This window comes from Eptesicus fuscus, chromosome 14 (genome assembly GCF_027574615.1).
Source record: "Eptesicus fuscus isolate TK198812 chromosome 14, DD_ASM_mEF_20220401, whole genome shotgun sequence".
NCBI lineage: Eukaryota > Metazoa > Chordata > Mammalia > Chiroptera > Vespertilionidae > Eptesicus > Eptesicus fuscus.
The window spans coordinates 50690169-50705719 of NC_072486.1; the positions used below are offsets into that span (position 1 = coordinate 50690169).

The 15551-nt window shown below is 39.9% G+C and overlaps 1 protein-coding gene across 2 annotated transcripts in view; it reads left to right on the plus strand.

Moving 5' to 3' along the window:
- Positions 1-2926: 2926 nt before the first annotated feature.
- TPK1 (thiamin pyrophosphokinase 1) overlaps positions 2927-15551 on the plus strand; it is a 274215-nt gene continuing 261590 nt past the window's right edge. The window contains exons 1-2 of one of the 2 annotated variants that reach the window (XM_028128971.2): positions 2927-3016; positions 3387-3445. In XM_028128971.2, the coding sequence (XP_027984772.2) occupies positions 2963-3016; positions 3387-3445 (113 nt within the window). In that variant the 5' untranslated portion in view covers positions 2927-2962. The remainder of the gene's footprint in view (positions 3017-3386; positions 3446-15551) is intronic. The other variant, XM_008153985.3, reaches the window with a different exon arrangement.

A 15551-nucleotide genomic window follows, 5' to 3' on the forward strand; every position in this document is an offset into this window, starting at 1 on the left:
TACTGTGTATGTGCACTGCTTTCTCTGGAAGCCCCCCCCCCCCCAATATGTCAAATATTAACATTAATGATCCAATACTTTTCTTTTAATATACATTTTTACACACATTTCTTCAATATGCCTATTGCAAAAATATTAAGGTGACAAAATAGTGTGAAATAAAAAGTAATATTTCCCTCAGCTACTGCCTCCTACACACTCCATCCCTTTTCTCAGAGATCACTTTGAACAATTCTATTTTACCACTTGCATTTATTAAATTTACTTCATCGTGGACACTTTTTTCACATGAGGGCATATTGACTTAGCTTAATCTTTTTAAATAATTCCTGCTGAGAGAATAACTCCTGTTATTTCCATTTTCCCCACCATTTATTAATCCACTTAAACATTCCTTGAACTCCTACCATGAGCGAGGCATCCTGTTTGGCTGGAGAACTAGCAATGAACAAAACAAGTACTGTGTTCCCGTTCTTAGGAAGCGGAAGTCCCGTAGAGGGGCACCACTCAGAGACAAGGAAAAGACTAAGTTAATAACTATAGATTGTGAGTATTGCTTTGCAGGAAAACAAACAGTCCTAGGTGAGATAGAGTAACCAGGAGAAGGAAGTCGGTTTTGTGCTGAGGCTTGATGGATGAGCCAGCTGTGAGGAGACCTGCAGAAGGAGTTTGCAATCAATTTCATTAAGAATATTCAATATGTACTCACTGGTTGTTTGCTCTTTGCCAGCAACTGTGCTAGAGAATGAGGGCTCAAAGGGAAACAATTAAAATTTGGTCTTTCTTTTCCTAGAACCTGAATTTTAGGGTAATTAAATAAAATATAAAAGACCTTACTTAACACCATGACTGAAACATAATGATTGCTTAATCACTGTAAGTATTATTACTTAAAAATTGTTCCCAAGCTGGCAAGTAAATTTATCTCATTGTTCAAACCTGCTTCTTACTGACGGCGTGTTTTCCACGTTTGCCACTTGAATATATTCTGTAATTTTCTTGTGTGTATCCTCAGTCATCATTTTACTGTTTGTCTTTTACTGATGGATTTGCAGTTCTTCATATGATAAAAGCTAGCAACCCCTTGTCTGGTACATGTGTAAATATCCACCTCTGGTTTGTTGCCATTTAACTTCACTACTGGCATGTCTAAACATGTGGACTTCTGAAATTTGTTGTAGTTTAAAAAAAGATTTCCGTTTTTTTCTTTGTGACTCTGGGAAAAACTTGACCTAGATGCATACACATAAAACACATTGCAATGATGGGTGCTGCAAATATAAACAGTGCCGCAGCAAGGGATATGTGGGGTACCATACTGCTGGAGAGGGACATTTGTTACAAACCGAGGTGTACTAGGCACCTGGTGAGGTGTTGACCGGAAACCAAGTCAGTTGCTCCTTGCAGAACCCTTCCGAAGTTGGCAACATTGTTTCCATTTTATACCTGAGAAGAACTGGAATGTCCTGCAAGTGGTAAGGTGACAGGGTTGAAATGTTCTGATGCAACTGTGATCGCAAGCTCATAATACTTCACTTTACAAGTATCAACTTGAAGTCCCTAGTATTTTGGTCTAAAATTGAGTATGAGATTGGTATATACTTAATAGTGAAAAATGCCTGCAAGTTCTATTTGATCTGGCCACTAAAAAAATGGTAATGAGCATTGGCAATGATGTACTCTCCTGTGGTTAATCACTCTTGGGACATTGTGACCCGGGGTAAAGTTAAACACAGCTGAGTTTATCTTTAAACAAGCAGTGAAAACAGTTTAGTAACTGCTGACAGCAGGGGAAAGCTGAGCTCCATGTCATTTGTGCAGAGATGATGGGGCATTTTTGCAAGGAGAGTAAGGAAGGGGAAGATGGGGGAAGACTCTCAGTAGTGTCAGAGAAGTGAAAAATTACAAAGAGTTGGTCAGTGTGAATGCCATGAGGCCAGATCTTCGCCAGCTGGCACCTATGAAAGCAAGGATTCTATTGTCCAAGACTGGGAGACAGAGAGCCAATCCTTTCTGATGATTAATTTCAAAGGAATGGCACTCAGGCCCTTGAGCATGAGGCTTCTGAGTTGTTAGAGATACATATTCACAATTGTAAGCCATTTGGGAGGTCAGTAGCCTACCGTCAGGTGTTGACTAAAGAGAAATTTCTCCTGGCATCCCAGAGTTCTCAGCCGGGCACTTTTAATAGGTGTGTGTGTGGGGGTGGAGGGTGGAGTGGGTGGCTGTGTGGAGGCGGGGGGTGCGCTGTGTGTGTCTGCGGTCATCCCGGGGACAGACTTAATGCTAAGAGTAGACATGCAGGTCTCATCGGGTCTCTTAGAGCAGAGATTTGCAGGCTTGTTAGGTGCTGAGGCTTGTGCAGGTCGCACCAGTTCTTGGGACCACGATATGGAAGCAACGTTAAATACAGGGGATGGGAACCAGGGTGGTCGACCAGAGCCTGAAAACCCTGCCATGAATCAGAACCTTGTGCAAATTGCATTTAGCTGAGAAAAGGTAAAGAAAGCCAGGGAAGCATAACTGTTCAAATACATTTGAGACGGTTCTGAGGGCCAGGGATCCCTCCAACGGGCGAGGGTCCTGGGGGCAGTGGTGGGGCAGCAGGAGGAGATTTTTGCCCAAAGTAAGGACTATTCTGGTGGTTAGGCTTGCTCAGTCGTGTAAAAAAAAAAGAGAAAAAGCTGCCTGGCAACAGAATGCCTCTTCACGAGCTGCAAGTGGGTGGCTTCAAGTTTCTTCCGAAGGAAACTATGATGACAGGGGACTGCGCTGGCGAAAGCAGGCGGCGGGCAGTGGGGCGCAGGCACCGCCAGGCACGCGCGGTCCCGGCCGGGAGCGCGCCTCGCCGGCGCCGCGGGCTCGCGGAAGGGGGCGTGGCTTCCTCGCGCGTCCGTTACTTAAACCCGCGAGCGTCGGCCAGGCGCCGCCGGAGGCGCCTCAGCCGATCGCCGAGCGGTCGATGCCCTCGCTCCGCAGCCTGCGCTCCGTCACCGGTGGCTCCACCCGCCATTGTGTAAGTGCGACTGCCGCCGGCGCGTCGCCCGCGTCCTCGGCGCGCGGGCCCGGGGATGGGGTGGCGAGCGCGGGAAGGGGGAGGCCGCCCCTCGCTCCTCCAGTCCCCGGATGGTGGCGGGCGCGCGGCTGGAGGGGGCGGCCCCGTGGAGGCGACGTGCCCGCGTGTGCGCTCCAGGCGCCTCGGAGACCCGCGGGGTTCCAGCCTCCCGCGTCCCTCCCGGGCGGCGGCCCGGTTAACCCCCGGCCCGTCCGCCCCGAGCTCGACACGCCGGGGCGCGGGGTTAAAGCGACCCAATGTCCCGGCGATTTCGCGTGCTGTTTAATGTAGACAGACATTCTAACGTGGCGTTTTAATGTTTTTAATGCAGAGCCCAACCATCCGCTATGGAGCATGCCTTTACCCCGTTGGAACCCCTGCTTCCCACTGGTACTGTATGTTTTTTCCACGTTTCCGGGCGTCACGGGCGGGCTCTGCCCAGAGGCCTGGAGAGGTTAAGGGACTGGACTCGGGCTAGACCCAGCGTAGCTTCCCGGCTGCCTCTGATCGCCTAGCTCCGCGCCCGGGGGCCCTGGCTCAGCCCCCCGCGCCCCCGTTGCCTTGTTCTCGGCCGAGCAGGGTTGTAGGGAGGGTTAGAGGACTTGGTACCGAGAATGCTTTCCACCTGGACCAGGGCGCAGGGCAGCCTGTCGTGAGCCGATGGGCCTCCAACACCTGTGAGCTGATCCCCGCCACAGCAGAACCTTAGGCATCGCAGGTGTAAGGTCCGTCCTTGTCGCCGGCCCATTCTGCCAAGTGCCCGAGGTTGCCCAATAAAAGGTCGCTTAGTGGCTGTGGAACATGTTTCAAAGATAAACCACTCACGTAAGGGTTATTGTCACTTGGAAGTTTCAGATTATGTGATTCACGTGAAATGGAGGGAAGGAATGCATTGAAGCTAGTGGTCAGCAGCGGTTATTCTCGGTGTAATGGACTGGTGTGGTTATTTTGCAATATTAAACATTTTTTATTTACCAGTTATTGTTTGTGTTGTATAGAACTTCTCTATCAGTTTCATAATTCAAACGGAGTGCATCATTTTTTAACGTTTAAAGTTGTTTTCAGTAAACCCATGAATTCATGGGTTTTGTTTCTCATGGCACATATAAACTAATTACTAAAATTCTGCCGAACACCAAAAATATATTTTTGCCGATCTGACAAAAAAAAAAAGTATAATTTTGATGCATTAACACCATGTGGCTATTGTTGTGTTGGCTGTTGTCATTATTTTTACTTGACAATATTCTAAGGGAAAAGACTATATATAGCCCCTGACTATATGGTCAAGTATGGCATGTTTTAAAAATTCTTGTGGCACATCGGTTGAAAATCCCTGGTTTAAGGTATTGAATTTGATTTGAACTTGTCAGTTTTTCCACATCCTGGGAGGCATGATACTAAAAAAAAAGGATAATAGTAGTAACAATAGGGGACACTGAGTCCTCACTCTCCAGCCATTCCCTGTGCTGAGTTGTTTACTTATACTTTCACATCTTACTTACAGGTGAAGGAACCAGGGACAGAACTAGAATCTGGATGCAGATATGTTTGATTTGATGTGGTTAAGAAGTTGGGTATTTAAACATTAAACAACTTTTCAAAAGTTAAGCATTAGCAAACAAACATTTTGCAAATTACATCTCAGAGGTCTCAGTTGCCCAGTGTTGGCCAGACCAACAGCATTTCCAAGAGTAAACATTGGACCCAGGTGTCCTATTGATTTTCTCAAACCTAAGTACTTTGCAGACTGAAGTTTTCTGGTGTTTTCTAGGTTGAAAGAAGTGTGTAACAGAGAGATGCGTGCTGCATAGTAAAGTTGGGATTGAGGAGTCAGTCTCTGAGTTTTAAACCCTAGCTTCGCCACTTAATAGTTATCCATCTTGGTATCCCAGATAGATTGGTTCCCGAACCCCCGACCCCCAGATATCGAAATCAAGTCCCCTATATAAAATGGTATCGTATTTGTCCTCTCCTATACTTGAAATCAATTCTAGATTACTTAAATACCCAATGCAATGTAAATAGTTGCTATACTGTATTTTTTAGAGAATAATGACAAGAAAGGAAAAGACTACGTAGTCAGTTCCGACTCAACAACCTGTTTTCCCCCCTGACTGTTGTTCTCTTCAGAATAACAAATTTGACCTGCAGTTGGTTGAATCCGTGAATGTGGATACTGGAATCAACTGTATTTCAGTTTATTCTTCTGTAAAATAGGAATAGTTGGCAGGGTTATTAATGAGTTGTAATGCAGGTAAATCACTTAGCGTCAATAGTGATAAGTTGTTATAGTCAGCTGTAAGACTAACCAGAAAAGAAAGAGATAGTTGAATCTCAGGATCACTGCGGAGATGGAAAAGATGTGGAGCAGTAACCTGTAGGAAAGACAGGCAGTAGGCTCCTGTGTTTATCAGAGGCTTGTTGGAGAAGGCCTGACCCCAAAGTCAGTATGAACAGCACTGGAGGGGGGCAGGTAGGACTGTACCAACTGTGATATCCTGTGTGAAGTACAGATCCCCTGAGACAGATCCAGCCCTCCTTTGGGGGTTCTATGTGATTTACTGGTTCTCATCCCTCCTTTTTGTCCTTCTTAAGGGTAAACATGTGTACATAGTAAGTAATTAAGTAAATGCTAGAGGTTAACTTTACATAAGTGGGATTCTCTTCATCAAACAGACTTTTAATATTAATCTAGCTGAGAAGTAGGTAGTTTTTCTGTTAATACTTCTGTGAACTATTTTGTAGGTATGATTTACCTGTAATGTTTTCTTAGATTTAGTATCCTGCGGACTCCAACAATTAAAATCAAGCTTGTTCTCTTCAGAATAACAAATTGCTGGGAGGACCAAAATGCTTCTCTCTTCGGAATAATTACTAGCTGAGAGAGCGAGAGAGATTTAAAATATTTTCTTTTGTTGTTTTTATAACTAAAGTAAGTGCTTATTATTTAAAGAAAAACAACCCAGGATGTGAAGTCTCTTGTAATTCCTCTTGTAGGAATAACCATTACTAACAGTTGGCATATGTTCTAGATATTGTATTGACACATACACTCCAGCATATTATTACTCTTGTTTTAAAGAAAATGGATTCATATTATAAATTGCTTTGTAAATAAAAATGGGGGGGGGGGCAGCAGTGAGTGAAAATATTTAAATATTTGTATTACCAACATTATGTACTCTTTGTTTATTTTTTTCAAACAAAATAGAAATGTTCCTAAATTTAAAAGTCTACCAGAAATTATCATTCCAAATCGCAGTTACCAGAGATTATCACTCTAAAGCGTAGAAAAGCACAAGGACAGCCCATCACCTGACATGCTCTTCTGCTCCCCTAGGCCTCTCACCATTTAAATCCAGTGCTATTTTGGAGACCCAGTTGGTGTCTTGTCAGTCCCATGATTTCTTTGCCTACTCCAGCCTGTCCTCATCTCTTTCCCCCAGTCTCCATAGTTCCTGTGTGGGTTCTATAATACATTATTCAACATCTAACTAGTAACCATCTTGCTTTGTTCTTGACTTTCCAATGAGACTGTAAGCTCTTAAATAGAAGCAAGTACATCTTTCACTTTGTACACCCACACACCTAGTATCAAAGGACAGACACTAACTGGTTGTGAGTTGCTCTTGATAACAGAAATGCAAACATACACTTTGATCCAACAATTCCATTTCTGGAATGTATCCTCATAAACTCACATAAATATGCAGAAATATCATGATCAAAGATATGCACTATAGATTACAACAGTAAAACTAGAAATAACCTAAATGTCTATTAAGAAAGACTAGTTCATTTGAGTCTGTACTGCCTGTACAACAAAACAAAACAAAAACTTGGGATATCAATACATATGGACCATAAAAAGTAGTAAGTGAAAGAAGTTGCAGAAAAGGGCATAAAACAGGTCCTACCTGAGAGGCCTAGGCCATGGTCAGCAAACTGCGGCTCGTGAGACACATGCGGCTCTTTGGCCCCTTGAGTGTGGCTCTTCCACAAAATACCATGGCCTGAGCGAGTCTATTTTGAAGAAGTGGCATTAGAAGAAGTTTAAGTTTAAAAAATTTGGCTCTCAAAAGAAATTTCAATCTTTGTACTGTTGATATTTGGCTCTGTTGACTAATGAGTTTGCCGACCACTGGCCTAGGGGAAGCAAAAGAGCATGTCCCGTGATGGGCTGTCCTCTGTGAAAGCTCAGTGCTGCATGTGACCTTGAATGAGTTCACCTGGTGATGAGTGAAGACAAAGAAAGCCTGACTAGGCTGGAAAGTGCAGCTGGGGATTTGGAAGTATGTAATTGAACAGGGAGGGTAAAACAGATTGTGGAGAATAGAGAAATTTTTTGCAGGGTAGTAGAAAGAAAGTTTCTTAGTTGAATCCCCTTGAAACATTCATACAAAGCAGCCTTTTATATACCCTATAACTCAGTTAAATTGTGCCATCCATATCCTGGTTGCTTTGCTAATCATTTATAGGTGAAAGTCCTTGTCTTGGACTCAAAGGTCCTCCAGATCTGATTCCTAACTACTTTCCAGAATACTTCCATCATTCACCTCTCTGCCCAAGCCAAGCTGAACTACTATCATTTGTTCAGGCTTCTATACTCTTGCCTTAACTCATGCTAAATTTATTGCCTGGAATATTTTTACCAATCCTTAGAATTGTTATCCTTAAATTTTAGCCATTCTGGTGGGGGTGTAGATGTATCTCTGTGATTTTGTTTGCATTTCCCTAATGCAGAATGTTGACCTTGTCACATGTCTATGGGTGTTTCTAATATCTTTTGTGTATTGTTTATATCTCTGGTTATTTTCTATTGGGTTGTCTTTTCTTTAAAAAAAAAATCAATTTGTAGAAGTTTCTTTTAAATTGAGATACAGTTGACATATAATATTGTATTAGTTTTAAGTGTACAACATTATGGTTTGATAAATGTATACAGTGTCCCAAAAATGTATATACACTTTGAATAATTACTAATTCCAATGAGCTATCAGCTGTAAAGTACATTTTGAGCCGAAACTGGTTTGGCTTAGTGGATAGAGCGTCAGCCTGCGGACTCTAAGGGTCCCAGGTTCGATTCCGGTCAAGGGCATGTACCTTGGTTGAGGGCACATCCCCAGTAGGGGGTGTGCAAGAGGCAGCTGATCGATGTTTCTCTCTCATCGATGTTTCTAACTCTCTATCCCTCTCTCTTCCTCTCTGTAAAAAATCAATAAAATATATTTAAAAAAATAAAAAAAGAGTATATTTTGAGGGGACACCCTATATATTAGAAGATGATTACCAAGTAGGAGTTTTCTTTATATATTCTGAATACAGTTCTTCAAATCTTGATTTTTCTCATCAATTAAGTAGGGAGGAAACATTCTAGGGAGATTGTTGTGAAGATTAAAAATAATCTATAAAGCATACAGTAAGGATGTAAACATTTTAGTTATTCTCGTTGCTTTTTTTTTAATCTAAAAGTTTGTGTTTTTTAATTAAGGAAGAATAATATTTAACTGGTAAGGGCATACAATTGCTGTACTAAACTCTGTAAACATAGGTGCCTTTTCAAAATATTCTTATAAATCCTGGCCTTTTTTGCTTTGTTCTTCAGTGTATGATCATTTCATTTTTTATCATGAAGCTTTGTATTCAGAACTCCATGTGTTTGAAAGTAAAGTTGATTTATTTTACCCTTTCTAGCTGAAATAAAAGGGGAATCAAACCATCCTTAGAATTATTTCACGTGTGCTTATTTCACAGTCTTAAGATACAGAGTAAATAGTCATGGAGATTTGAATTTCTGGTTTAATCAAAATATAGATGTTATTTTTTATAATATAGTAAATATACGGGGGGGGGGGGCAAAGTAGGTTTACAGTTTCCATAGAAAAAACAATGTCTAAAACCATCTGTATTTAAACTTTTCCATTGTTCCAAAAATAACTTTTGCAGTTGCTTGTTCCAAACTAGGACCACCTTTGCATTCCATTCAGTGTTTTAAAATCTAGCACATTTGTCCCTCACATTTTAAATCCATCTCAACAATGAATATTGACATTTTAAATAAAGATTTTGCATCACTATTAATTGGATATGATAGAATAAAAATGTACCAATTTGATATGAAACATCATTCACATTAAACATATATAATAAACCCTGAGTCAAAAGTTCCATTTTCTTTTCCCCACATAGTTTGATCACTATAAATACGATTTATGCTTAAAGTTTTTTATTTCTCAATATTTCTTTGCGGAAAGATTATTTATATTTAAATTTTAAAAAGATTCCCGTGACCATAATATTCTTGGGAGTTATTTCTTCTGAACTGAATTACCATTGTTGAAGTTTATTCTGAATTTATTTTTATTTTTTTAGGTTTATTCTGAATTTAATTACCATTTGAAGTATTATTGGTGTACAGCTCAAGTCAAGATAATTATATTGCAAATATTTATGGTAACTGACTATTGCATGGCACTGTGTGCTGGCCATAGTCCCAGTGCTTTAACAGGATAAAGCCTCTCGGAAAGTTTTGGAACTAGAAGAACCAGGTTTGAGTTTTAGCCACTTTTCCACTAGTTATAGGCTTTGGACATGTCAGTTAATTTCTCAGAGCCTGAGTTTCTGTATGTAAAGTAACATATCCGAACATGAAGTTCTTGGGCAAATTTAAGATATTATAAAGTATAAAAAGCACATTTAAGAAGCAGAGTCTTATGCAAATGTAAAATACTACTAGATGAACTTTATTATACTCATTATTAAATTTTGAAATCCCTTTCTTTGTCTTTCTGATTTGCAAAGGAGATAACTACTTGGTTCAGTAAATGTGTTCAGTCCACTTAGGTGAAAGAATATTTAGGCAAGTCTAGCAGAAATATTCTCTGTTTCCTGAATTCTGTATTTTTCTTCCATGCTTGTTGAATTTTTAATTTATAGATGCATGAAATTATGAATAGTGGACTCAGGTTTTTGGTGCCTCATGGTTAATGAATATGGGAAATCCTGTTCAATATAGTATTCATGCCATCTCATATTTTTGGAAGTTAATTTCCACGGAAAATGCCTGATTAAGTTCACAAAAGGCATGATAGAACCTGAAGATGGGTATTAGGTTTCCCCAATTTAATCAGTGGGTAATTTGGGAATCCATGGGTAAGTTATACCTAGAGTTCTGACTCTTTCATAATGGTAAATGTACACTGGCCACCTATATAAGTAGTCTTCTGTATTTTGCAGCAACAGATCTCCCAAGAATCCTAAGTGATGTCATTCATCTGTACCAAACACAGTCCTAATCTTTAATCTCTACTCAGCAAATCACAGTTAAGAATGACTGGGGGTAGACTTGAGTCACTTGCATTTTTTAAAAAATTAAAGATTAAAAATGCTTCAATATATACTAGAAATATAGTGACATTTCTTGGTCACATCTCTCAACCAATTAAACATTCTTATTAGAAACTTCTGGTTTGGTCTCTACTCTAGAGCTGTGCTATCCAACACAGCAGCCACTAGCTATAGGTGGCTACTGAGCACTTGAAATATGGCTAGTGTGACTAAGGAACTGAATTTATAATTCAAGTGTAAAAACAAAAACTCCACTAAGTTATTTAAAAAGTTTTGTGTTTTGAATAGTCTATTAAAAGTGTATGAGGGTGGCCATAACAAAGTATCATAGATGGGTGGCTTAAATAATAAGAAACTTATTTTCTCAATTCTAAGGCTAGAAGTCCAAGATCTCAGTGTTGGCAGGTTTGGTTTCTTCTGAGGACTCTTCCCTTGGCTTGCAGACAACTGCCTTCTCGTTGGGTCCTCACTATTGCCTCTTGGTCTGTGTGTTACCTGTGTTCTGATCTCCTGGTCTTACAAAGTCATCAGTCATATCTGATTAGGGCCATCCATATGACCTCATTTTACCTTAATTACCCCTTTAAAGTCTCTGTCTTCAAATACAGTCACATTCTGAGGGTAGGGTTAAGACTTCAAATAGGAATTTCTGGAGGACACAATTCAACCCACAACAAATTAGGTATATTTACATTTCAGCTGTAAATTTTTTATTTTATTTTTTTAATCTTTATTGTTGAAAGTATTACATAGGTCCTTCTTTTTCTCCCATTAACCTCTTCGGGCCAGCTGCTGTCCTCCTCCTTCCCCTGCTCTGCCCTCACCACCACATTGTGTACACAGGTTATGTTGAACTCTTTCCACCCACCCTCCCCTGCCTTCCCTCTAAGGTTCAACAGTTTTAAATTGTCTTCATCCATATATTAGAATACTCATAATTACCAAATGAGGGAGATTTTGATGCCACTCCAATAGAATATGAATCAAAAAGTGTCAATTTCAGTCTTACCTAGTTGCTTTTTTATTATATATATATATATATAAACATATATATTTTTATATTATATGGTTCACCTTCACCTAAGCCTATGCCCTCCGACTCATCCTTCCCTGGTTGTCTCCGGATGCCTCGTTCTACGGGCATATCTCTGCCACTTCCGTCGTGTGCGATCGCTCCAGCGGGCAGGGGACATTTATTTGGATCTGATTGTATACTTCAGTGTGTACTCCCCTCTTCCAGCACTTCTGTCCCCTCTCTTGCCCTGGCTCCTCACCGAAGCCACCATTCTGTCATCCTCATGTCCTCCACATCAGTACAACCTAACCGTCCGTGAAAGGTGCACGAATGGCTGTGATTGCTGGAAGAATCCCTGTTGCCATCAAATGCTAGCTGCTGTTGATGCGCGTTGGGAGGAAAGCTACATCTTTGCATGTGCATTCGGCAACAGATAAATAACCAAAATAGTAATGTCTCTTTCAACCTGTAAAAAAGTATACAATCAGATGACAGAGACATTAATATTTTTATATTATATGGTTCACCTTCACCTAAGCCTATGCCCTCCGACTCATCCTTCCCTGGTTGTCTCCGGATGCCTCGTTCTACGGGCATATCTCTGCCACTTCCGATCTGTGTTCTGATCTCCTGGTCTTACAAAGACATCAGTCATATCTGATTAGGGCCATCCATATGACCTCATTTTACCTTAATTACCCCTTTAAAGTCTCTGTCTTCAAATACAGTCACATTCTGAGGGTAGGGTTAAGACTTCAAATACGAATTTCTGGAGGACACAATTCAACCCACAACAAATTAATCAGTGGGTAATTTATATATTTTTTTAATATATGTGAATATATTAAAATCAGTGAATAATATATATATATTTTTTTATATATATATATACTTATATACAACACTAGAAGTCCAGTACATGAAATTCGTGCACTCAGGGGTTGGGGGTTCCCTCAGCCTGTGGCCTGCATCCTCTTGCAGTATGGCAGCACTTGGGGGATGTCCATCAGTCAGACATCCTTAGTGCTGCCTTGGAGGCGGGAGAGGCTCCGGCCATGGCTGCTGCACTCGCCAGCTGTGAGCCCAGCTTCTGGCTGAGTGGTGCTCCCCCTGTGGGAGTGCACTGACCACCAGGGGGCAGCTCCTGTGTTGCACATCTGCCCCCTGGTGGTCAGTGTGCATCATAGCGACCGATGGTTCCGCTGTTAGGTCAATTTGCATATTATATTAGCCTTTTATTATATAGGATTTTCTCTGTTGATTCAACACTTTCTGAGTATCATCTTTGATGGGCTACATCCTAGTAGATGCTATAGAAAAAAAGAATCAACAAACTTGACTGTGAAAGACTTCATTCTACAGCAGGCTATTCAATACAATTAGAAAAGTAATTTCATAGTAATTTAACAATTTCCACTAGCCTCATTAAAAAGGTAAAACAAGTGAACTTAATTTTAGTTATGTATTTTATTTAACCTAATATCTAAATGTTATTACTTCAACATGTAATCAGAATAAACAATTATTGCCGAAACCGGTTTGGCTCAGTGGATAGAGCGTCGGCCTGCTGACTCAAAGGTCCCGGGTTCGATTCCGGTCAAGGGCATGTACCTTGGTTGCAGGCACATCCCCAGTAGGGGGTGTGCAAGAGGCAGCTGATCGATGTTTCTCTCTCATCGATGTTTCTAACTCTCTATCCCTCTCTCTTCCTCTCTGTAAAAAATCAATAAAATATATAAAAAAAAAAGAATAAACAATTATTAATGCAATAGTTTACTTTTTTTGGTACAAAAACTTCCAATACCAGTATGTAGTTTACACTTTTAGCACATCTCAATTCAGATGCTAGATTTTCAATAGAAATGCTTGATCTGATCTGTATTTCATGATAATTTGTGATACATTTTATAATAATATGTCATATATTTTGTTTCTATTCATGTGTTCAAGGAGCTACTCATAGGCTCAATTTTGGAGTAAACTTCAGACACAGGGAATACATATTCCTTTTTTAAGGAAAAGGCTTTTGAAACGGTATTGGAAATAGAACTGGGACTAAAACCTGGGTTTTCTGACTGTATATTTTTCCTGATATTGAAACCAAAACGTGGACTGTTGGAAGTTGCAGACAAAAATGGTTAGTGGAACCAAAGTTTATTGAGAGAAGTCAGCCCTGGAAAAGGCGCAGCTAGGGTTCCAGGAGCAGACCAGGGTCCAGAGTTTCCTTTTCATGTAAGAGCCGGGTGTTAAAGTCTATTTGTTCATGTGAAGAGCCCCACAGGGCCATACGCCTCTTGGGTACAGGGATGTGCTCCCCCACAGGACCCATTGCCTGGAGGGGGGAAGAGAGTAGAGGAAGCTCACACTTTTTTTTTTGTATATATGCTTGTTAGCTCCTGATTGGTCCTTTCAAATAATTGTGCCTTAGCAACATCCTTGGGATTAGTTTATGTGCCTTACTATATTGTAACTGGTTATCTGTAAGCTACCTGTCTTAGCAACATTCAGGCATTTTGTTTATTTTTTAAAAATATTTTTATTGATTTCAGAGAGGAAGGGAGAGGGGAAGAGAGATAGAACATCAATGATGAGAGAGAATCATTGATTGGCTGCTTTCTGCATGCCCCCCACTGGGGATCAAGCCTGCAATCTGAGCATGTGCCCTAGCCTGGAGTCAAACCTGGGACAAACTCAGAGACCTAAAGTAAAGGATGGTCTGAAATTAAAACTTTTTTTTTTTTTTTTTTTTACTAAAAAGCAGTTTATGGTGGGTAGTCATGTCCTATGCTGGTATCTTCCCTGACATAGGTCAATCTTTCCCTTAACTGAGCCTGTCTGTTGTCTTTTGCATATACAATAATATCATTGGAATATCAAAGTAATTTTCTTTTTTTTTTCTGGACCCCTCAAAGCACAGTCACTGCTCTATGGAGACCACAGATCCCCTCATTGTTACATTTTTAAATTGTTGACTGTTAACTATCCTGTACTCACCTAAATAAAAGAAGTATGTCTATCATTTTACTTTTTATCCAATTCCAGAGGTTTCCCTCGCTTTGCTTTCTCCTGCCTCCCTAATCTATCAGCAATGGATTTCATGTAACCCATTTATGTCTCCTCTTTTGTTTCTAATGTATAAAACAAGGTGAAAAACTGCCATTCTCCTGAGCATTAAATCAATTCATTGAGATTCTGCTTCCTGGCATTTGTTGACAGTTTCACTCAAATAAACTCAAATTCTTCACAGGTTTGAATGTTTCTTTCATTAACACTCCATAACTGCTCTTTGTGTATTTGATGTAGTTTACCTTTTCTCTGTATTTTACTTGATTTAGATATTTGCCTTACTTTTTGTTGTCCTTTTAATTAGTTTTATTTTATTTGATGACAAGTATTTGCTTTATCCTCATTGTAAATGGCCAAATAGTTTATTTTTTCTTAGTAATATCTCATTAATTCTAAAGCCATCTTTTCCCTATCATCTAAAGAATCAATTTCCTGTGTTTTATATTAAGTCTAGCATCCCCCCATCTTTCCACTTTAGCATTTTCATAGCTATATGCTTTTAGAAACTAAAGCTTCTAACTTGAGTTTAAAAATAATCTTAATTTTTTTCAAAGAATTTTGTAAATTGATACTATATAGCATTATCAGAAATAATGGTATTGTTTTAGATGAAATAATTGAAAATATCAGTTGAAGTTGTGGGGGCAGTTTTCATATTCACAATGCTAAAATGTTATGGCTTGATTACACGCACGCACACACACACACACACACACACACACACACACATCTTCTGTGGGTTTTGATACATTAACACCAGATGTCTTTTGAGGTCTTCTAAGAAAATGAGGTGTGTTTGTGCTTAACTTTCCATCAAATGAACTTTATTATATTTTTTTTCTTGGTTAAATCCATCAGAAAGAGTTATTCTTTATAGGTGACAAACAGATGCTCAAACAAATGGATTTCATCCTGAGAGTATTTCTGTATCTTTATGGCACTATTGTGTTTGAAGGTTTCCATTTATCACAGTAGAATAGCTCCTTTTGTTTTTATGACTTCCAGAGAATTTAAGCATTTGATTTACTCTTAGGTCATATGTAAGGTTGTGGCTTCTGGCCCAGT